Source organism: Oreochromis aureus, linkage group 20 (assembly GCF_013358895.1).
Source record: "Oreochromis aureus strain Israel breed Guangdong linkage group 20, ZZ_aureus, whole genome shotgun sequence".
Lineage (NCBI taxonomy): Eukaryota > Metazoa > Chordata > Actinopteri > Cichliformes > Cichlidae > Oreochromis > Oreochromis aureus.
In genome coordinates, this window is record NC_052961.1 from 31,039,482 (window position 1) to 31,062,645 (window position 23,164).

A 23,164-nucleotide genomic window follows, 5' to 3' on the forward strand; every position below is an offset into this window, starting at 1 on the left:
GAACATAGGAGGAAAGGAAAAACCTGAGAATAACTAACAAAGAAAAAACTGAATATTAAATCAGAACGAAAACGACCTTATTGCAATGTCTGACTTCAACCACAAGAGGGAGGAAGAGACTTTCTTACAAAACAGCTGCAAAGGATAAACTACATTTCAGTTCAGATCAATTCACGTTTATTTATATAGCGCCAAACCACAGCATCAGTTGCCTCGAGGCACTTTATATTATAAGGTAAAGACCCTACAATAACACAGAGAACACCCCAACAATCACACAGCCCTCTATGAGCAAGCACTTGGCGACAATGGGAAGGAAAAACCTTTAACAGGAAGAAACTTCACATTTTAATTAGCCCTATTTTTTTTGAAAATCCCAGTTCAAAGATGTTTTATAAACAATTATTAGCATGGTTTTTAAAAAACATGTTGGCCCTGGTGCATTTAGTTGTTTTGCCCTACACTGAGTTGCACACTCAGTGTTCCTCAATCAATACCAATGGGAAAAGTTCCTCACACCACACATCACACATGTGAATTTACAAAATTCATCTTAATCACCTCAACATGAAGCTGTTTTGGAGTGACGTGGGTTAACCAAAATGGATGTAAGGAATTTATTACTTACTCATCCTCTGAAGGAAAAGGGTGACCACATACGCCAGTCATCTTGTGCAAGCCTATTGAAAGTTAGCCTTCAAAAATCAGGGAAACCACAGTCAGCTGGGACTTTTGCATGATACCAAGATATTCAGTGCTTGTTGAACCGCATCGCACAAGTCATGAAGATGGTTCGGGGGGTATGGGATCCTGCACAGTTAGACGGCAGACTTTTAAATTCTTGGGCAATTTGTCTGCCACAGTACTCTTTGTTTTCACTAGAACAACCATCCCCACGTTTTCCTAGTTTCATTTCTGTTTCCCATGTTGTGGCCAAACCCCTGGAGGCACAGCATTAACACATCCCAGGCTCTCATCTCCCAAAATAGAAATGCCATTGTAACTTCTTTTTTATTTAATTTTTTTATTATTAAAAGAAGAAGACTTAATCATCATTCATTTCCCCTCAGATTTGGGATTTGATTTATATCTTTGTATTACAGGGACATATTTCTCAGCTACATCTGAGGAATTTGAGGGGATAGTTGGGTGCTGTGGAACTTTTGGTATGTGTTCCAGATATGCTTTGAAGTTAGGATTTTGCGTTTTGATGACCTACCATCATAGTTGGATTTAATCTGAGCACATTAGTGGGATGCTCGAGGCTCATCATCCAGGAAATCTTGAGCATTTGGGCTTTTTTGTGCCTGGAAATCTCTTTATTCATCTGAAGCGGGAAAAAATGGAAACCGATATTGGATTCATATATTGGATTGGGTCCTCTATCACTTTTAATTAAATAATTATTCCCAAAATTCCTAGTTTTTACTATGGCAGCTGAATTGACGTTAATATAACCATGATTAAACTTCTGTCTTCTTTTGTGTTTCCAAGTTCAAGATGAATGAGTGAGAGTCCGGAGCTGACAGGCTGTTTTTGAGGAACCTGACGATAAACTCCATGACCCCAAATAAGCAGAAGACAATGATGGATGTATTTTTTTTAGGCAAAAAAGCAGAAACACTTAAACACCTGATAAACTGTGGCTCCAGCCTACTCTGCTGTACGTCTTTCTTTTAAAATGCGTTGATATCAGACCGCCTCCCCAACCTGCCTACATGTGCATGTTGCCAGAAAAGAGGCTGTGCGACTGCTGATGAGATCACACCACTGTGCGGTTGAATGTGTGTATTTGTGTGTGGTGGGTCTTATTACCACAAAAGCTTCAGCGGTTTTGTGAACTCATACTTGAAATTCATATTCTGGAATTGAAAAAAAGGCCCATTCTTGGAAGAAAAAAGAAAAAGACCCACCCCTGTCTGATTCATTCTTAACTGAGTAATGTCATAGCAGTTTTTCTAGTTTTCTAGAAAAGTAACTAGAAAAACTGAGGACTGCGACAAACACGGTCTAAATGTGTGGTGGTGGTGTGAGTCTGGGGTCTATCAGAAAATGGCTTTCCTCTGGGGTCATGGGCTGGGTCAGTCATTTGTAGCCATACTGGGAAAAAAACCCACAAAAAACTAGGTATATTTTGTAAATCTTGGTCACGCTATGTTTCAAATGAAGGATTACCTATGCTTTGAAACTGTCATTCAAAGACTTGTGAATGACAAGTCTTTAGCCAATGACTGTGTAGCTTCACAATTCGATCCACCCCACCCTGTCATATTCAGTTTTTTGCAGCCAATATGGTGACAAAGTACTCAAGACTTCAAATCCAGACTTCAGTAATCAACAGTGATGTCACTGTAGCTGTGCAATATATGTATATAAAATGCATAGATAACTATATATATATATATATATATTTTTTAAGCCAGTGACCCTCCTGACAGCTGCAGTCTGAACTATTTAATCTTTTTATAAGAGGCCACTTTGTAGAGGCGCTCCTGTTGTCTCTAAGCCCACTGATTTATGCAGCCCAGACAAGAGAATGCAGCACTGGGCATGATTTTCTATCTGCAGGACCAGCCACAAACTATGAACATGTCACTTTTCCATCCTGGCTTTCCTTTTTGTTTCCTCTCCATCTTTTCCATGATGACTAAGCTAGGCGTCTTTCAAACTCAGACACTCTCTTTCCGGCTTTTGTATTTGCTGTGTGCTCATTGTCAAATTTGACGTCAATTACAGAGATGAAGGCAAATCTTTCTGACCTTGCAACATGAGCAAAAGTTAAAATGCAAAGCTCGCCTAAGCTAAAGTCTTCAGTTTTGCACAGTTTCTCTGTCTGGTTTCTGTAGGCTTCGTTTTCATTTCATTCCTGTTCATGAGCCTGCGGTGTTAACTTGGCACAAGAGGGCAGCCAAGGTGTGAAACGTTCATCCTGCCTAGCTTGATCCCATTATTCTCTCTTGTGCTGATTGTCTAACTTTTGTCCTAAACCTATTTAAACCCTCTTTAGTTTTACCCAAAACACTTGGTGAGAATTAAGTATGATTTAAAGGATAAGGCTGGCAGCACTGTACAGTTTTCATATTGTCAGCAAATCCAAGAAAAGGCTAAAACCAACAATTCCCTATGTCTCTTAATACCTGCCTACTAATGGTTCTTATAAAAGATGGAAGCCATTTTTCATTTTTCTACAAGTACATAATTTTTTAATGCTCAGTAATTGTTCTGAAAACAGCAGGGCGCTGTAGTTTTCAGCAAATAAGAAGAATAAGGAGAAACTATTTTTAGGGGGATGTAGGTTAGTTTTGGCAGGGACATTAACATTTCTTTGTAACAGCAAAGGGACTGGAACTTATATAGGGCTAATCTATCATTACACTTCTTCCCTTAACCAATATTCAATCAGGTCAGACAAAGCTGTTTACTATTAACTTGGATCGAGAGAAACTCTTCACAGCTACAGCTAATTTATTGATTGACCATAACACACACAACAGATGTTCAAAAGGTAGTTTTATTGCTGGCTTTGACTTGTAGTGGGTTTTGATGCTGATATGAAAACTAAAAGGATGCTACCCTGCAATTCTGCAATTGGGCCAGAGTTATCTAATAAACACTTTTGCGAAGTGGTTGTAAAAAACAAATAAATTGATAAACAAACCTATTAAAAAGTGCTAGGAAAAGACCCAAAACATTCACTTTGCAGTCCAGATAAATTCAGGCTTTATCTGGACTGCTTCTGGGACTTGCATGACAGTTACTGGCAAATGCTTTGTGTGCCAGATGTGGCCCAGAAGTCATGACCTTGGCTTAACCTGCGTAACAGGCTAGATGTGGCCCAACTGCTATAACACACCTGAGATTCTCCCATGTAAGATGGACTTGTGGCTGAGCTGAGGCAGAAATACCCTGACGAAACCAGTCAAGTCCAGTTGTGGACCAAAAATAAAAATAAAATAAAAAACTACAAATATGGACTACACTTTGTCCAAACACAAAGTGGGGGTGATCTGAATTGGGCCCAAGTGCCTGTAAGTGACGTTGCGATAGTCTTCCTTTGATTTCAGTGGTGTGGTGTGGATGTCTGGATGGGATCTAAAAGCTTAACCAGTGCACACACCCTTGGCACCGACGTCCTTGGTTAGCCTGTGGCCTGACTAACATGTTATTGCTGTGTACATTTATCATACACACACAGTGTAGCTGTGGAACAGTCCAGGACTGACCCACAAAAACAGATTCTTGAAGAGGCCAGGGAGAGGGCGAGAGAAAACCATTTAGCACAAGAGAATGATCGTGTACACACTTCTATTTCACAACTTCCAGAAAAACAACCTACTGGAGATGACGAACGTCATCAACTTTAACGTTTCAGTAAACACTGTGATGTCCAAGAAGCCTTCGGGTAGTATCATACGTGACATCATCACAACTGTGGCTATTTCTGTACTCCTTTGTTTCTTCAGCTTTTGTTTCCTCACATTACAATCCCTTCTTTTTCTTGCTGCCTCTCTGTGGAGTCGGTTGATCATGTCTTTCTCAACTCTTCTCGAAGATAGTAGCGAGCTCAGTCATCCTATCACTCCGTCTGTCCCCTCCTTAACAAACCTCCATCCAGAAATCTGTCATTTATCCTAATCACCGATCCAGACTGAGAGTGATTCCCGCCAAGTATACTTACAAGTGCCAAGTATTCTGCAGTGGATGGCGGCCATGTTTTTGCCAGAAAGCCCGGGCTTTCGGCTTCTTTTAGTACCATATTTTCTCTAATCAGATGATTATTTTTGTGGCGGTGGGGGTGTGGGGGCTTTTAAATTAGCCGTAAATAATGGCTCATTCTGAAAACTACTGTGTCCTTCCCCATATTTTCCAGATGCAAAACTAGCCGGACCTCACTTGATTAGAAGGAGTTAATTTCACGGCATGTAAAACCAGGAGGGGGCTTGTTGTAAACACTGTCTACAGCCTGAGCTCATGTCTGAAACATTGCCTTGAAAGACATACATAAAGAGGAGGGGTACGAAGTACGAAAGGGTTGGGGTCAACTGGAAGGGGGCCTAATCCACAAGGCTTGGGAGAGGCAGAAATGGAGGAGGGATGGATCAGTCGTAGGGAACAGGAAGGGAGGAAAGGAAGGACACCTGGTAGGTTTGTCTCAGCCAAAGTACCTCCAACTAAAAAAAAATGGCTCACCAGTGGTTTTAGTGTGAAGAGAGAGGCAAGGGAGACAATGAAAGAAAGAAGAAAACAAAATGAGAGGAACGGGGGGTGGGAGGAGGGGGTGTAAAAGAGTCATTACAAAGTTGGGAGGAGCGAAGGGGCTTTTGGAGGAGCATCAAGAATTTGCCTTTTAAGGGGCACTGTCTCACTCTTCCAAGCCTTGCGTAGCAGCCAAAAAGGGAGAAGAAATAAACAACAGCAAAGAGACTGTGAGGAAAAAAGAAATACGAGGAATTCTGAGATCTTTCACACACCAGCCACATTAAAAAGGCACAGGAGCACATTGTGCTTGGAGTTTTCTTCTTTATCCATAACTTGTGCAGTAAATGGGGAGAGTGCAACACATGACTGTTTTTGTTACTACAATTATAAGATGTTCGTTAAACTCGTCACCTACAGGGAATTATTAAGTCACTGTTTTCAGGAAAGGACGCCACACGTATACACTCAATGCATTTGTGTGTGTGCGTGTGTGTGTGTGTGTGTGTGTGTGTGTGTGTGTGTGTGTGTGTGTGTGTGTGTGTGTGTGTGTGTGTGTGTGTGTGTGTGTGTGTGTATACGTGCAAAACAGGAAGTTTGTGAGCCACAGCTTTCTTGGGAGACTGTGTTCCCAAAGAATATGAGTGAGTGATTTGTCAAGGGAAACAAAAGCCAAGATAAATATAATTTAGTAAAAAACACGTCCACCTGCTTTTGTGAGAGCCAGTTTGAAGTTTCGACAATCTGATTGGCTAAATACTATAAAGTTCAAACCTTCTGGCCAGGTCACATTTTTCACACTGAAGGCGTGTTGGAGAGTCCAAACGTGTTTGTAAAGTTATAATTAAGGTTCAGGGTAGGGTAAAAGTAAGGCCTTAGCCGTGATGCTTAAACAACTTGGGAATATATTCATGTCTGTGTGTGTATTGGTCCCTTCCCCCTATACACAGAGGGGAGCAGGTAGTCACTGTAGGGGGAAACCACAGACAGCAACCTTTAGCCAAAGTGATGATCTCAGGATGGTTGTTAAGGTAGGTGAAGAAAAACAGGCAAAGATGCAGAGATTTATCTATATTAGGTTATTAATATGAGTAAGATGATGGCATAATGTATCTGACATCCCTTCATTTAGTTGGTTTGGATTATGTAGGAAAAGCAATGTTGCCTCACAGTTTCAACAGACAGGGTGCTGCATCATAAACAAGGAAAGGCTCAGTCTAACAAATGCTAAGAGCACTCTGAATCACTACATTGCACAGCAGCATCCTAACAGCTGCCCTCACTGTCGAGGGTTTTTTCTTACTTGTTTTCTGGACAATACCAACAATGTGCTGCACGGGCTAAGGAGAGTCTGTCTGTATCTGGGAGCAGGAAACAGAGGGAGCTAAGAAGGAGAGATGGGTGGGGGTAAGAACAGAGAGGTAATTGTATATGTAAGAGTGAGGCAACCCTGGCAGAAGAGGTAGAAGAAGGAGGAATGGGAGTAAGAAGGAAGGGAGAGACGTGTTCTTGGGATGGGAGGACTGCAAAACAACAAGAGGGAAAAAAAACAAGAGGAAAGAAAAGGCAGAAGGAAAAAACAGAGGAGCTTCACAAGATGGGAAGATGAAACATTGAGTGTTCATATCTGAACAGGGATCAAGAGTGAGAGCACAGAGCAGAGGGATGTGAAGCGTGTGATCGAGTGGCACAAAGAAAAAGGGTGAAAAGTTGGGGGCCTAGGTGTGCTCAAGAAAGTTGGGTGGTTGCAACTGTGTGTGGGAAACAAAGAGGAGCAGTGAGAAGGGGCGGAGGCAGGAAAAATGGGGAGTCCACATGTGACTGCAGCAGGACACAGTTGGAGAGAGAGGTGTTTTTAAAGTGAGCAGAAAGGGGCAGAGTGTATCCTTCCCTCTGTCCCCGGAGTAGGGCTGATCAAGAGCCAGGAAAAGGGGAAGGGCCTCCGTCTCCTCCTCTCCAGCTGACAAAAACAGCTGCCCAGTAACCCAGGGAGCCTGGAGCCTGTTTAGAGGACGAGGGGACGAGGACACGGAGGGAAAGTGGAGGAGGTGGAGGGACAGAAGGAAGAGAGAGTGAGAGGAGGTGAAAAACGACACCGAGTCCAGGACCCTGTCCACCTATATGGGTTGCGTCCTGAGTTCGGACTGGTGCGGGGAGGAAGAGGTGCAACCGGTGCCAGTGGTCAGAAACTCATCTCTGAAAAGGAGCCTGGAGAGGAGTGAGAGTGGCAGGATGAGAATTACAAAGGTCAGTGTGGTGATGTTCATGAAACTGTACATAAATCTCTGTGAGCATGCCCATCCTAGACCATATACAAGACATCAGGTGTCACAGTGCAGAGATTTCTGACTACGACGGCTTGGTTCTAGTCTGTTTCTTATTCCCCCACCATGGTCTAGACTAAAACGTCTTATTACTTCAATATTTATTGGAGACAAATATCCATGACCATCTGAGGATGAATCTTAACGTCCTTAGGGATGACAGAATCTTTCCTCCAGCGCTACCATCAGGTTTAGTTTTTAAGTTAGTTTTAGCTTTTAATGTCAGAGTGCCATGTGATACAGATGTTATAGTGCCAAGTTTTTACTTATCCACTAAAGTATCCCAACAAATGTTGCTAAATATTGGTCTCCACTTTGGCCCAGACTAAAATATATCATATATTAAATATTGGACTAATTTAAATTTGCAAGACACTGGTCCAGACTAAAATATGTTATTCTTTTAAGGATGACTCCTAACATCCCTGAAAAATGACAGGCCCTCTCCTCCTCTAAACAGGTTCTGTAATCATTTTGATTAGCCCCTTACTTTTCAGTAGGAGGGCATTTATGAGCAAAAACCTGCTAATAATATAGCAGCCTACCTCAGCTATTTGCTGAACCTTTGCTAATGAGAAAATATTAAACTGCCTATAGTGACAGGTTCACATTACACCTGCTAAACATCAGCATACTGTCATTTCACCATGCACTAGTATGGGGCATGTTGAAGCTGCATGCTGCACATGCAGCTTTAGTGCAGACACATAGAACCATGGCCTCTTTACCTTTTTTAAACACACATGACATGTTTTTCTGATCACAGAAACAACAAAACCGCATAAAATCATCATTATTTTAGTATGCTGATTTAATAATTTTAGTATCCTACTGCAATTAATTCCCTCTCAGAACAGCACAAGGGCTCTTCACTTGTTATACTTTTAAAACCCACTGGCAAGCAGAAGGGTCAAAGGTCAATGTGAACTGCAATGTTAGTGTTTCACCACAGTGAAATGTTTGTTGGAGTTGAGTCACAGACACGTGCTGATCCAAAGATAGGAAAAGTGGCTGTTTATATTGGTTCCCTACAAGGAGTCTCTCTGTATGTGTGTGTGTGACTTGTCTTAAAAGATGATGAGGATGACACTGGCATCTTCAAGCTGTGCAGCAACAATAGCACTGTTGTGATAGCCTGCACTGCTAGGGAGTTACCATCATGTAAACAGAGGCAGGCTAGCTGGTTGTAAGGGGGGATCTTAAAGGGCCACTGAGTAGCTTGATCTCTGATCACTAGTTCATATCATACTGGGGTTCGTGCAGATTCAAACATTTGTTTACAGTGTCCAAGTTTGCTTGGTTGCATGCATCTACCCCCCCCCCTGTTTTGCATGTGTGCATGTGTGTACAAGCTTTTGGTCCCAGTGGCTCCATATCACATGCTGAGCAGCGTGGGAATGTGGAGCCCTCTGGACTACGTCATCCTGCTGTGACTGACCCCACTGCATGGGTGTGGGAACAAGCTAGATCCCAATTATCCAAGGAGTAGGAGGATGTAGTTGCCTTATCTATTTTTATGGTCTATTTTTTTATATATAAACTTGTTTTTCACTTCTTGGGGACTTTCAGATTTGAACTAGCATCCATGTGACGGGTACTGCAGTCCAGATGCAACTATGTGTGAGAGCCTGACGAATATAAATGAGGTTTTAATGCCTTTATACTCTGGCAAGAATCACACATATACATTCCTAAGCAAACCCATGCCAAGTACTTACTGGAAACACTTAGCAACAAAAAATATTATGGTCCACATGTAGTTCTCAGATTCTCATTCACTTGTGCTGAGAATGCTCCAAAAATACTCAACAGAGCCAAATTGGCCTCCTCGTCCAGCGATTATTGGACAGTTGCAGGTCTTGGGAGTAGCTCAGCGTCAATAAACAACATTCTAAAGATGATTTGTTGAACTAAACAACTCCTGGCAGCGAGAGTCAGCAGTACATGTGGTTCTCTTTAGAAAAAAAGCAAAGCAGCAAGCACTGTTGTTGTGTGATGATCCTGAGCAGCATGATTTCCATATGATAAAATTACCTTTCTGAGTTGTCTCATTTTGTGTTGTGATTGCAAGCTAGAGCTTACTGGTGCTGAAAGTTAAATGTCTTATTATCTTGGCAGGTGCCTTTACAAAGATGTGTTTAATTTACCCACATGCACAGCCAAGGGACAGAGCCTGGGAGTCATTAATGAAATCAGTTGGGAGTTAAATCTAATATGACATGTACTCTGTGTCAGCTTCCTTTGGGGGGGAAAGCAGGGTTTCTTTGAGCCACGTTAGCAGCATGAATACAAAGATTACCAACAGTCTGTCAGCTACTTTGGCCCACAGTGAAATATTTCAGTTTGGTGCATTCAGATGACATATCATATTACTTCCTCTTGCAATACAATAGCCAATGCACAGGCATCAGTTATCACATATATTTTACATATACTGGCAATTTAGTAGTATTCTTTAATTCTTGATTCATGATACATCATAAAGTTGCTTTATTGTGAAATTTCTGTTATTGAGGACAATATTATCACAGAATTGTTTCTTTAGTTAGTCTATGATTCCTACCCTTCATTTCAGTACCTTTTGGAGGGATTCAAGTGAACCTCATTGTCAATATTCATGGTTCCTCGAGGGTGATTCCTAATGACTCTTGGTGGTCCTCTGACTTTTCCCCTAGCTACACCAGCAGGCCAAGTTTCCCACTGATGTAGCCAAATATCGTTTTAAGTTCTGAGTGAAACCAAGCAGACACAAATACTCAGGAAGTAACTGTAATGACAGTGAAGTATCCATGTTCACAGGGTCCTGTGTTCCCCAGTTCAGTATTTACCCTCCTAAACACAACAATTTCATATTAGGTCAAAACAAAGCTGAGGAACATGTTGTTCAGGTTCCACTTATACGACATAAATCACAGAACCTTCAGAATGTAGGAATGATTTTTCACATAATTCAGTTCTATTTAATGTTAGGTAAATAAATATATATTTTTGGACAGAGACAACTTTTTTTTCAAATTTCTGTTCTGTACAATACTACAATGAATTTTAAATGAAACGACTCAGATGCAGTTGAGGAGCAGACTTTCAGCTTTAATTAGGTGGGTTGAACAAAACAATTGCATGACAATGTGAGGAACGAAAGCATTTTAACATAATCCCTTCATTTCAGGGGCTCAAAAGTAATTGGACAAATAAAATAACTGAAAATAAATTCTTCATTTCTAATACTTGTTTGAAAACCCTTTATTTGCAATGACAGCCTTATTTCTTGAACTCATGGACATCACCAGATCCTTTGTTTCCTCCTTTTTAATGCTCTGCTGTTTGTTTGTGGGCCTTTCTGTCTGAGGTTTAGTCTTAAACAAGTGAAATGCATGCTTGGGATAAGATCAGGCGACTGAGTTGGCCATTCATGAATATTCCACTGCTTTGCTTTAATAAATTCCTTGGTTACATTGGCTGTATGCTTTGGGTCATTGCCTATCTGTATTATGAAATGCCCCCCAATCAATCTGAGTGTATTTAGCTGGATTTGAGCAGACAGTATCTCTCTGAACACCTCATAATTCATTTGGCTGCTTCTGGCTGTTGTGAAGGAGTTTCTCTTCACCATGGAAATGATTCTGCGATCATCCACCACTGTTATCTTCAGGTCTTTTTCCGTTGTTGAAGATCAGTGCTTTCTCAGGATGTACCAAACTGTATATTTTAACACTCCTAATATTGTAGCAGTTTCTCGAATGGTTTTTTTTCTGTTTTTGCAGCTTAACAATGCTTTGCTTCACCTGCATGGAGAGCTCCTTTTACCGCATGTTGTATATTCACAGCAATATCTTCCAAATGCAAGCACCACACATGAAATCAACTCCAGGCCTTTTACCTGCTTAATTCATAAGACATAACAAAGGAATTGCCCACACCTGCCCATGAAATAGCTTTTGAGTCAGTTGTCCAATTACCTTTGGTCCCTTTAAAAAGAAGGTGGAACATGTAAAGGAGCTGAAACCCCAAAACCCTTCATCCAATTTAAATGTGGATACCCTCAAATGAAAGCTGAGAATCTACACATTGTGTCCATGTCCATGTTAAACAGCCAGAAGGTAAAAACCCTATAATAGCAGAGAGAAAACCTCAATAATCAGATGACACCCCCACGAGCAAGCACTCAGTGAGATCCATCCATTTTCTCCCGCTTATCCTATTCAGGATTCTGGGAAGTCTTGAGCCTATCCCAGCTGCAATAGCACAAAGGTGGGGGCAGACTGGACAGGTTGCCAGTCTGTCACAGGGCTAACATAGAGAGACAGACAGCCGTTCATACCTACAGCTAATTTAGAATCACCAATTAACTTAACCACTAACTGCATGTCTTTGGACTGTGGGAGGAAACCAGAGTACCTAGAGAGAACCCACACAGACATACGGAGAATATGCAAACTCCACACAAAAAGACCCTGGATTAAAACCCAGGACTTTCATGTTGTGAGGCAACAGCCCTAACCACCACACCACTGTGTGCTGAAGTCTCTGCCTCCATTCTGCTGTTAAATATCCTAAGAACCACGAGTAAGCCAGCAGTCTGAGAGTGAAAGGCTCTTTTGGGGTGATATGGTACTATGAGGTCTTTAAGATTGGGCCCGATTATTTGAGCCCTAATATGTGAGGTAAAGGAGTTTAAATTTAATTCTGCATTTATAACGGAGTAAATGAAGAGAAGCCAATATGGGAGAAATATGCTCTCTCTTTGTAGTGCCTGTCAGTACTCTCATTACAGCAATCTGGATCAACTGAAGGCCTTTCAGGGAGTTTTTAGGACACCATGATAGTAATAATGAATTACAATGTTCCAGTCTAGAAGTAATAAATGCATGAACTAGTTTTTCAGCATCATACTGAAACAGGATGTTTCTAATTTTAGAGATCCTGCGCAAATGCAAGAAAGTAGTTGTATATACTTGTTTAATATCTGCACTGAAGGACATATCCTGGTCAAAAATAACTCTAAGATTCCTCACAGTGTTACTGAAGGCTAAGGTAAAGCCATCCAAAGTAAGTATCTATTTATACACCAATTCTTTTTTTAGGTACAATAAACTCAGTTTTATCTAAATTAAGAAGCAGGAAGTCAGAGGCCATCCAGGCCTTTATGTCTTTAAGACCCTCCTGCAGTTTAATAATAGCATCATCTGGCTTCATGGATAGATTAAGCTGAGTATCATCTGCATAGCACTAAAAATTCATGCTATTCCTTCTAATGATAGTTCTTAGGGGAAATATGTTTAATGTATATAGAATTGGTCCCAGCACTAAACCCTGTGGAACTCCACAAATAACCTTGGAGTTAACAAATGGAGTCTATTCAATAGATATGATTCAAACCACTGCAGCACACTCCACTGTTAGATTATTTACCTGCATATAATCAGTTAGCTATTTTAAAATTACACTTTCACAATGTTTGAAACAAAAGGAAGATTGAAGACTGGTCTGTAATTAGCTAAGACAGCTTGGTTGACGGCTTTTTCTCCCCCTGATGGGACAGAGTATGTAATCTGTTCTGCTTGTTTGTGTATTTGTTAGCAGTCTAGCATCAACAGGTTTCAAGATATACCATGTTCACAGCTTGCGATGATTTAATTTTGGTGAAAAATGGGCCAAGGTCGAAATTATAAGGAAGGAGATTCAGAGGGAGTCGTGCTCTCTGAGTGCTCTTGTTAAGTAATGGTTAAATTACTAGAATTTGACTTGCCAAAACTGAAATGTGAACAGCCTGTACAACAAATCAAGCTATATTATTCATTAGATAATATTTAAAATGATACAAACTACACCAACAACACAAACTGTGGCGTCTCTAATAAGCTGAGATAAGGCCCAGCAGACTGTGATGAGATACAGCTAAGGTATCTAAGGTATTTAAGGTTTAACCAAATCAAATTGGATGAATTAAGAGTGAAAAAATCAGCCAATGTACAATTGTTCTTAAGAGGCAAGCTATCCAAAAAGAGCGAAACGTGGGAGTCTAAGGGTACTGATACACTTTTGGAGACAGCCTCAGGTGTTTGATTGACTTTTTCCCCCCAAGTTTTTCTCACCTGTGACTGATTTCCCAGTCAGTCCTATGTTCAGTTCTTGTAGTTTATTTCGTCATTCCCTGTGTCCTTGTTGGACCCTCTGTTTGAGCTATTGTTTCCGTCGCACATTTTATTGCGGTATCTTGGTTTCAGCTTTTTTATTAAATAAACCATTTTTTTCATTCAGTTTCTCTGTATGCGTTTGGGTCCTCTTATGGATTCTTAACCGAAGTACTCCATCTGACATGTAACAAAAAGTAGCTTTTTGAAATGGTGCAACTCAACCCACAAGGTCAAATGAAGTGTATCAAATGAAGAAAGAAGTTCATATTGTGCAACTACAGAGGGGCAATGGTGTAAATATGAAACTGCCTATTTTGGAAGATTGTAAAAACAATCAGATGTAACCGTCGCAGTTGCGATTGAGTAATTTAATTTGTTTTTTTCAGCCAGACTGGGGGAAGGGGGTCAACTTCTGAGAAAAAAATAAATGCAATCACACTATTTTTATTTTTGTGTGTGTTGTTGGCTGTTGAAGTACTGTATATATAAACCTGGCATTGCAACAACACTTTTATATGTATTTGTGTAGCTTCCCTATAATTTCTCATGAGCAACAAAGTTTAGATTGGCCATGACCAATACAGAGGCTGTGAGCCACAGGCATTCACTACAAACACACACCCAACAGGGGAAGGAACAATGACTGGTTAGGGTTAAATATAGACACCCCCAATAACCAGAATAGAATGGAAAAGAATAGAGGAGACATAGAATTGTCACACTCCTGCCTTTAAGGAAAAAGGTAAGTTCCTGTGTAAAGTCCGGGCTCAGGGGGTGGCTGTCGTAGACTAGATTCCTGTGGCTTGCAAACAATGATCTGTCCCAAACTCTGCGCAGGCTTTGAGGAATGCCTTTTTGTGTGTATGTGTGTGTGTGTGTTTGCGCGTAGTGGTCATGCAGATGAAAGCTGATGGAGGGAAAAGGGGAAAGACATAAACCATTTCCTGCCTCAGTAAGTCTGCAACAAATCCCAACACCACCCTTTAAAGAAACACCTCCCAGCAAAGTATGCACAAAATATTTTCTTAGCTTCCACACAAAAATGTTGATGCCCGACTCTTGGGTAAGTTCCACAAATGTCTAAGCAGCTCTGGCTGACAGAGAGGATTTTATTGAATTCATCGACACAATAAATGCAAACACGTGCTCGTTCGAGTCTTCGGGATCTCTGTGTCTCGCTCTTTAGCTCCTTCAACAGCTGCACCTTATCAACCCTTGGCTTAGCGCTGTCTTACACAATCCATCGTCTTGCCACACGGCCCCCTTTTTCTAGCCTCCTCCTCCCTTCATTTCCTCTTGCCTGGGCTCCCCCGTTTGTCTCGTTTACCTCCGAGTATGATCAAGCCTCTGAAATTCTGTCCTTCTGCAGGTCAAACAAACGCGTGCAGCACCTTGCATTAAAAGCTTGGCGATTTGTTTGAGTGTTTGCCAGAAATGTTGGAATTCACCTCTTCTGTTTCATCCCCCTCTTTTCTCCTCTCCATCTTTCCCCCCCAACATGACCCTCCCCCCCACTTTGCTCGACCCCTCATTCCAATCCCAAGCACCAGTTTCCTGTCTCTCATGATCCCTTGACATTTTGTTAGTCTACCTTTTTTCACCTCACTGCTTTGTTCTTCACCTCTTATTCCATCTCCTTTCCCTCCTCACCTCCCTCCAAAGAGAGGGAGCTGAAAATCTATCAAATATTTCAACTTTGCAAGAACCCCCCCTAAAAAAATCAGTCCTCACTTTCTATTATGAAATTCTTGGAATATGAGCTAATAGAATTGGCCGCACAACTGCACGTGCTGTTTAGTTGGTGATTGTGTAGGTAGGTGGGTGACTGGAGGGGTTGTAGCACATGTCATGACTCACAGTTGGATTCTACACTGATTGGTAGGGATATACTGCACAGCCTTAATACCTGAATGTCAATCTAACACATATGGAAGCGACTACAGGACTGAGGCAGCGGGCAGAAATAATGCTGTTTGGATTTGCAGTCTCAGGCAGGAGAATATTATGGGTTACAGTTTAGGGCAGAGAGGAATCCACATATAAGAATATATGGGCACGTATGGCGTGTAATCCATAAAGTTGGTTGTTTTCCTGTTTTAAATAGATTTAGAACCACACAAAACCAGACTTGGGTCTCCTTTTGAGGTTTAATACAAAAAACAAACCAAAAACAACAAAAAGAAAACACACAAAGAGAAAGAAAGCTTGAATAAGAAGTTCAAATACTGAAAAAAAAACAAACCACCCTGTGTTTTCTCAGCTGCAGAGACGTTATGTTCAGAAAAGAGAACAAAGTGATACCTGGAAAAGAAGCTGGTTCCACCTGCTGTATTTCTTTTGTTTGGGCACTAGGTGCCGCTACTAACACACGAGTCACTGTTTAGCAGCTGAGTCAATGCTGGTGTGCAGGGAGGTTTAGTGTCTGGGCACAGGGGTGCTGACCACAGACTCATCTCAAGTCAAGAAAGAAACTTTTAAACAGTAGGCTGGGTTGGATTTGTTTTTAGAAAGAAAAAAAGAAGATCGTTTTGCACAATGCATATCCACGTGTTTACATAGCAAAGAAAGGTCAAACTGGCGAAATGCTGATCTCGTGTGTATTTATTGTTAAAATAACCCTCAGGATATGAAAAGGTTGACAGCACAACCACAACTTTAGATCCAAGTAAAGTGCAGGAAAACTTGCCAGTTATTAAGCTGGAAGAGCTAAAATACTTTAACAAAGAGCCAAGGCTTGCAAGAATACTGCTGCAACACTCGCGTATGTGTCAGAAATACTGAATTAGATTTAAACCCTTTCAACTGCACACATTTACAACCATACCGATGTGAACTGTGTGCAGATGATATTCATTTTTGTTTCCATTTATGTTCTGCTTGTTTACATGCTTGTTATTAATCAAACGTATTAATGCCTTAATAATCAGTAAATATACACTATTTTATAAAATAAACAGCTTTAATTGTAATTTGCGGTCTGGATTAAACACCTCGATCACACCAGAGCTTCTAATGGAAATATGAATATGCTTAATTCAGCCAATCGGGAGTTAGGATCTTTACGCTCCCCTCCAGAAACCGACCAATCAGCGGTTGTTAAAAATTCCAGTAATAGTACTCCACACATGCTTTTCCCCGCTTTGCAGCTCCACCCCGCAGTTCCAGCTCTGGAGAGGGTGGACCGGAGTAAAGAAAACAAGTTATCTCATAGTCCCAGGCCATGTTATTGATGGCCTTCCTGAGAATGAGGGGCAGCCTTTAAGCCTGCGGATATGATTAGCGGGAAAATGAGCAAGGTAAGAGGAGAAAGTCTACTAAAGCCCTGGTAAGAAAGTTTCGAGGGTCTGATCTTGTCTGTCTTGGCTCATCGATGTCTTGATGATTTAATAGTCAGTATCTGCAGTGTAAGTGTGCGCGGAGGAGTTTTGGGTGGGTGTATGATGCTGGGTTTTCATGCACATGTGTTGGCTGAGCAGTTGCGCACTTTTGACAATTTGACTGGCTTAGATGTAAAATTACGTTAACTTCAGTCTGTGCTGTAGACTGTTTTATTTTTATTTATTTATTTATTTATTAGAAAGTCGGTAACTAATAAGTTTATGGGATTCATTAAGAGTTTCAATACACCTTTGACATACCTATCTGCGCGTGCTCTCTGACAGTCACATGTTCGCTAATGTTTTTAGCTACTATTGTCACCATTGAAGTTTCAGTGATTTCGGGGACTTTGTGCTTTTCTCAGGGAAGTTTCTCGTTGTGTCGCACTTCATTAAACTGACATAAAATGGTCTTGAATAGGGTCATGTGATGCATTTAGCCCCCCCTCCAAACACACACACACACACACACACACACACACACACACAGCCCCACTGTTTCTGCGTCAGCGCCAGCCAGGAATTACTAATGTCGCAGAAGGGGGGGGAGAAAAAGTGCTCACGAGCGCGTGTGCGCGTGCCAAGTTTGGACGATTATGAGCTGATTGGATTTTTAATTTTTTAATTTAATATATGGTAGGTCAAGTGTCACTGGGACAGTGTTGATACATTTTATTACACACACACACACACACACACACGCACACACACACACACACACACACACACACACACTATTACCTTTACTTTTGACGTTAAATCAAACTTGTAAAATGACCGCCGCTCTTTTGACAACACAGTGATTGGGGTAGCACATTTGATCGTTTATTTAGCTGAAGTAAGCACTTATATAGCACGATTTATATTGTACTTGTACTGCATTTTTATATGATTTTGTATACACATTCATAATTAGGAATTAGGACTCAATGCTCAATACTCATAGATTTAGTACCGATGGTTTCCAGTTCCATCCACAATCTGTAGAACATAAAGCTGACTTTCTCTATAACTCCCTTACCAGTGCAACTAGTTGGCTATTGTTGCGGCAAGACTGCCACCCTTGCTGGCCCGGTGTTTTGAAAGTGTCCACCTCTGAGAAATGGGGACTGTACTACTACAGCAGCTCCAAAGAAATGACACTGTCTGCACTGTAGAAGCTCCAGGTGTACTGTCCTAGGGTTAGCAATATCTAACTCATAGGATTCCTGATATTCTGTGAACATTTTTTATCAGTCTGCACACATAAATAGCTGGGGAATACCTGATCTTGAGTATACGTGAAGCTTTTTTAAAGCAATGTAAATTTTCGTTTCATTTGAAAAGCGCTGAATGCTGTCTCATACTTTCCCAACTTTCTTTGGGTAAACAGGACAAACCTGAAACAACACAATTCCAAAAAACAAAAAAATTGGTTTAAGTGTTGTTGTTGTCATTTTGGTTAAAAAAAACTAGCTTGAGCTTGTGCTGTTTTCTTCAGCCTGTGTTTTTCAGTGTCAGCTCCCTGTTTGATGTGTGCCCCACACACCCAATGCATGTCCCACCAGTGTGGACATGCAATTTTGATTGTGTGGTTTTCCAGCTGCAGAGTTATACTGTCCTGTTCAACCTTATGCGCCGTCGAGTTTTGAAGTTAGGTTTACTTGCTAAACGTGAACTAGTAAAAGAATTTGAGGAAAGCACATAGATTTTATTAAAAATGAATTCCCAGTGTATTCCCAGCTGTGTCAACATAAATTGGCCAAGGACAACAGCTGGAAATGCAACTGGGACCTTGTGCCTGACTTTCCTTTTGCTTGTTTTTCTTCACAAAATGACTGTTTTACAATGATTTCTATCCAGTGGAATATACCGTCTTTAATTTAATAAAAACTCCTTAAATCACTCAGGCGAATACAATTTGCTGCTTTCAGTCTTGTGGCAATGAGCCAGTGCGGAGCCTATGCATGTGTGTTTGCAGGGATGCTGTGAACAAAAATCTGTCACACAGGCTTCATCGTGCACACTCAAAAGCACGGTATAGTGTGCACGCAGGTGATTGATGATTGTTCATACAATTAGCGTTGGCTCCACATCGTGATTCCTGCTTGTCAGAGTTCCTATCTTCCTTTGCAACATGAGGGAAACAGCCACGCATTAATAACAAGATAACATTGTGCGACCTTTCCTTTGGTCATTTTTCTCCTGTGTGAACTATATTCGGTGCAGATGAGTGGAAGTTGGGCTGCATTTTGATCAGTTCAGAGAGGAAGCTGGTGATTTAAAAAAAAAAAAAAAAGAAGAAGGTTCCAGCATTCTGGAAAAACTTGAGTAGCCTGTTCAAATAACTGTTCCGATGTAAGCATCTAAGCCGGCTGCTCTAGTGGAGATGTTCAGTGACCAGCAGTACAGTGCTGTGGTTGTTTTCAGTGTACAGCTGCTATACTATATTTATAATTACTGGGTGTAACTGAGAAGCTTGAAGGCCCAGGAATGACACATTCTGTGTGCTTGTGACACCTCCTGACCACTGCCAAGTCAAGAGGTTGAAACAGAAGCTGGTTCACGTTCCCCTGGATATAAAGGCGCAGTAACAGTTAGTCACTCACACCTGGAAAATTCTTCACAGTAAACACAGGATGAATCTAAGTGACTCCTTTATACTCTAGCAGATGTTGCAAAAGGGATTCTTAAACACGTGTCAGATCTGGAACTACGGCAACATACTTCACATCACTTAATTTCACACACTGGCTGAGGCCACATCGCAGTACAAGGGTAACATTTTTATTTAGCAAATGCAACAAAGGGTGTTGGTGGCTTTGCTGCAATAAGACCTTTCTGTGTATGTGTGTACGTTTGCAGCAAGAGTTCCACAAGGGAACGGAAGTGTATCATGGCAGCATGCTGACCTCACCTCTGGAACAGGGAGTCACTCTGTTCCCTCCACTGCCTGTCCCACCCTTCGGACACATGCATGCACACACGCGCTTATTATAACACATACAGGCTTTGATGCCAACAAATAAGAAGCAGGAACTCAGATACCCATGAGATGTTCTCAGTGGAGGGTGGGATTTAAGTGTACAGTTGGTCACAAACCCACCATTGAGCCGTGTGATCTAGTGCATAAAATCAACATAGTGTAATTACTAGATGCTCACAATTGAACAAGTTTGGGTTGTTGGGTTTTGTAAGGTAAACCCATAATCTGATAGACCATAAAGAGAGGTACAGTCCATCCAGAAAGCTTTACTTGTTTCACATTTTGTCATGTTACAGCCTTATTCCAAAATGGATTGCATTTGTTTTTCACCTCAAAAAATACCCCCTCAAAAAGTTGGCTTGAAATTCTTGCAAATTTATTGAAAATGAAAAGAAAAAAATAACATGCAAATAAGTAATCACAACGTTTGCTCAGTACTTTGTTGAAGCACCTTTGGCAGCTATTACAGGCTCATTATTTTTGTGTAAGATGCTACAAGCTTGGTCCAAATATTTTTGGGCAGTTTCTACAATTCTTCCTTGCAGAAGCTCTGAAGATCCACCTGGATCAGTCATTTTCAGATCTCTCCAGAGGTGTTCAGTCAGGTTCAAGTCTGGGCTCTGACTGGGACAGTCAAGGACATTCACAGAGCGGTCCCAAAGCATTTCCTTTGTTTCTTGAATGTGTCCATAGGGTAGTTGAGCACTCTGGAGCAGGTTGCATCAATGATGTCTTTGTACATTGCTGCATTCATCTTTCCCTCAACTTTGACTAGTCTCCCAGGTCCTGCTGCTGAAAACCATCCTCACAGCATGATGCTGCAACCACCATGCTTCACTGTAGGCATGGTATTGTTTAGGTGATCAATAGTTCCTGGTTTCCTTCAGACATAATGCTTGACATTGAGGCCAAAGAGTTAAACCTTTGAATTATCAGACCAGAGAATTTTGGTTCTCATGGTCTGAGAGTCTTTCAGGCGCCTTTTAGCAAACTCCAGGTAGGCTGTCATATGCCTTTTGCTGAGGAGTGGTGTCTGTCTGGCCACTCTACCATACAGGCCCAATTGGTGGAATGCTGCAGAAATGGTTGTCCTGTGAAGGGATCATCTGGTTCTTGGTCACCTTGCGTTCTACCTCGATCGCTCAGACTGGCAGCGCGGCCAGTTCTTGGAAGAGACCAAACTTCTTTCATTTATGCATGATGAAGGCCACTGTGCCTTTCAAAATCATGTTGAATGAACCAAATTTACCACAGATTGACTCCAATCAAGTTGTAGAAAATATGTGAAAGATGATCAGTAGAAATAGGATGTACCCAAGTTCAACTGTGAGTGTCATGGCAAAGGCTGTCAATTTCAAGTAAGAATACTCACTATGTCATTATGGGGTATTGTGTGTAGAATTCTGAGTTGAAAACATGACCATATTTGACTTTCCAGATGCGCTCTAGATCAGCGGTCCCCAACCTTTTCGTGCCACGGACTGGTTTATATCCGACAGTAGTTTCATGGACCGGCCTTTAAGGTGTTGCGGATAAATACAACAAAATAAAACCAGTACCGGTACCAAAAAAAAGAAGATTTCATCATAACACACGGGAAAAGACCCCAGGAAACTGAGTTAACGATAAAAATGATAAAAAAAATAACGCTGAAAACCGATAAAAACCCTGAAAACTATACATTTCACACCCGAGCCTCAAGTCTCGTGGCCTGATACCAAACGACTGGTTGGGGACTGCTGCTCTTGATCTTAAGAACTGTTTTTATTAGTATTGAGCATCAAGTCTGTGAATTCCTTGTTTAACCTCCAACGACCCGAACTCTTCCACGACATGCATTTTTAATTTCTCTTTGATATTTGGGCATATTGGGACCCGATGAATGTAAAAACAAAGAATTACCAGATTTTTTTTTTTTTACCTTATTTTTGTTTTTAAGAAAAATAAGAGCCACATATGAGGATATTTGCTTAAAATTTTGATAGAACAGTAGCAGTATAATGTCCTCGTAAGTGGATATCAGGCCCTTGTAGAGCAAAATTCAGTATTTTGGTCTAAATAACCCAAAATGTGATGTCCACATATGTGGACGCCAGGTCCTAGGAGGTTAAAGCCCCCTTCATTTGAGTCGACTTACTGTAAATCACCAATTTAAATTGTAAACTTACACTTTTCCTTCAAAAACAACACTAGATATCAAAAACAGTTGCCTCTACTTTTTATTTTTTGTTTCTCTAGGTCGTAGATTTTCTAAACCTGTTAACTCCCCTGCTCTAAGTCACTATGATACATCAAATTATCTGGTGACACTATAGTTGGCTTTCTTTTTATATAGTCCCAGTTATTAATTGGTTTGCAAGTATGGCAAAATTAATGACGAACATTCATTTTTGTAGCTCATTAGAAAAGCAGTTTAAATCAATGAACGTGTTGTTGGGGTTGGTGAATAGAGTCCAGGAACCAATCTAATTCTATCAGATTAAAATCACTGATGTACAAGTAATACTGAAAGCCCAGGCGTATCTGCTGGTACTTTCCAGAATATACTCTGAAACACCTGCTCCGTTTTCTAGTGCAGATGTCATAAAAGCAAAAAGGCTTTGATAATGATTTAAAGATGTAAAGACAAAAATCCCATTTCATCTAAAAGCACTGGGAAGACTTTTCCCCCTCTGGGGCATGTTCAATCTGTCCTCTTACTGAGGCCATCTGCATCTGATGCCGAGGTCACAGTCACCAGTCCTGCTGTCAGGAATGAACCACTCCCACACAATGCTCATCATTGTCCAAATATCAAGACTATTTTTAGTAAGAAACGAAAGGGTAGGGGCAAGAGAGTTTCCAGAGATGTGTGTGTGGGTGTGTGTGTGGCTGCAAATGGCTTGCTCTGTGTGCGCATTTGTTTTTACATTTGTAGGCCTGTGTTCATCTCTTGTTTGTGTGTTCAACCCCTCCCTCGTTCAATCCAGCTACTGTTCTGTGGTGGTTGGCAGGAGGTGCAGCGAGGAAGGGGAGGGAGCTCTGGTTAGAAAGCATCTCTTTGACACTATTAAACTCCTGTTCCTTTTTCTGCCAAAAGGCTAAAAATATTAGAAAAAGGACCCACTTGTGCATAGCAGATGTTGCAGAGGGGGAGGTCGGGTCTTTCCTGCAGCACACGGGGAC

General features: G+C 41.2%; 1 protein-coding gene across 4 annotated transcripts in view; it reads left to right on the top strand.

Annotated features, from left to right (window-relative positions):
* The first annotated feature begins 6,673 nt into the window (after nucleotides 1-6,673).
* Nucleotides 6,674-23,164, top strand: part of tns2a (tensin 2a) — a 64,568-nt gene continuing 48,077 nt past the window's right edge. For 3 of the 4 annotated variants that reach the window (XM_031733955.2, XM_031733956.2, XM_031733957.2), the window contains exon 1: nucleotides 6,674-7,443. In XM_031733955.2, the coding sequence (XP_031589815.1) occupies nucleotides 7,318-7,443 (126 nt within the window). In that variant the 5' untranslated portion in view covers nucleotides 6,674-7,317. Of the gene's footprint in view, nucleotides 7,444-16,811; nucleotides 16,954-23,164 lie in introns of those variants that run through there. The other variant, XM_031733958.2, reaches the window with a different exon arrangement.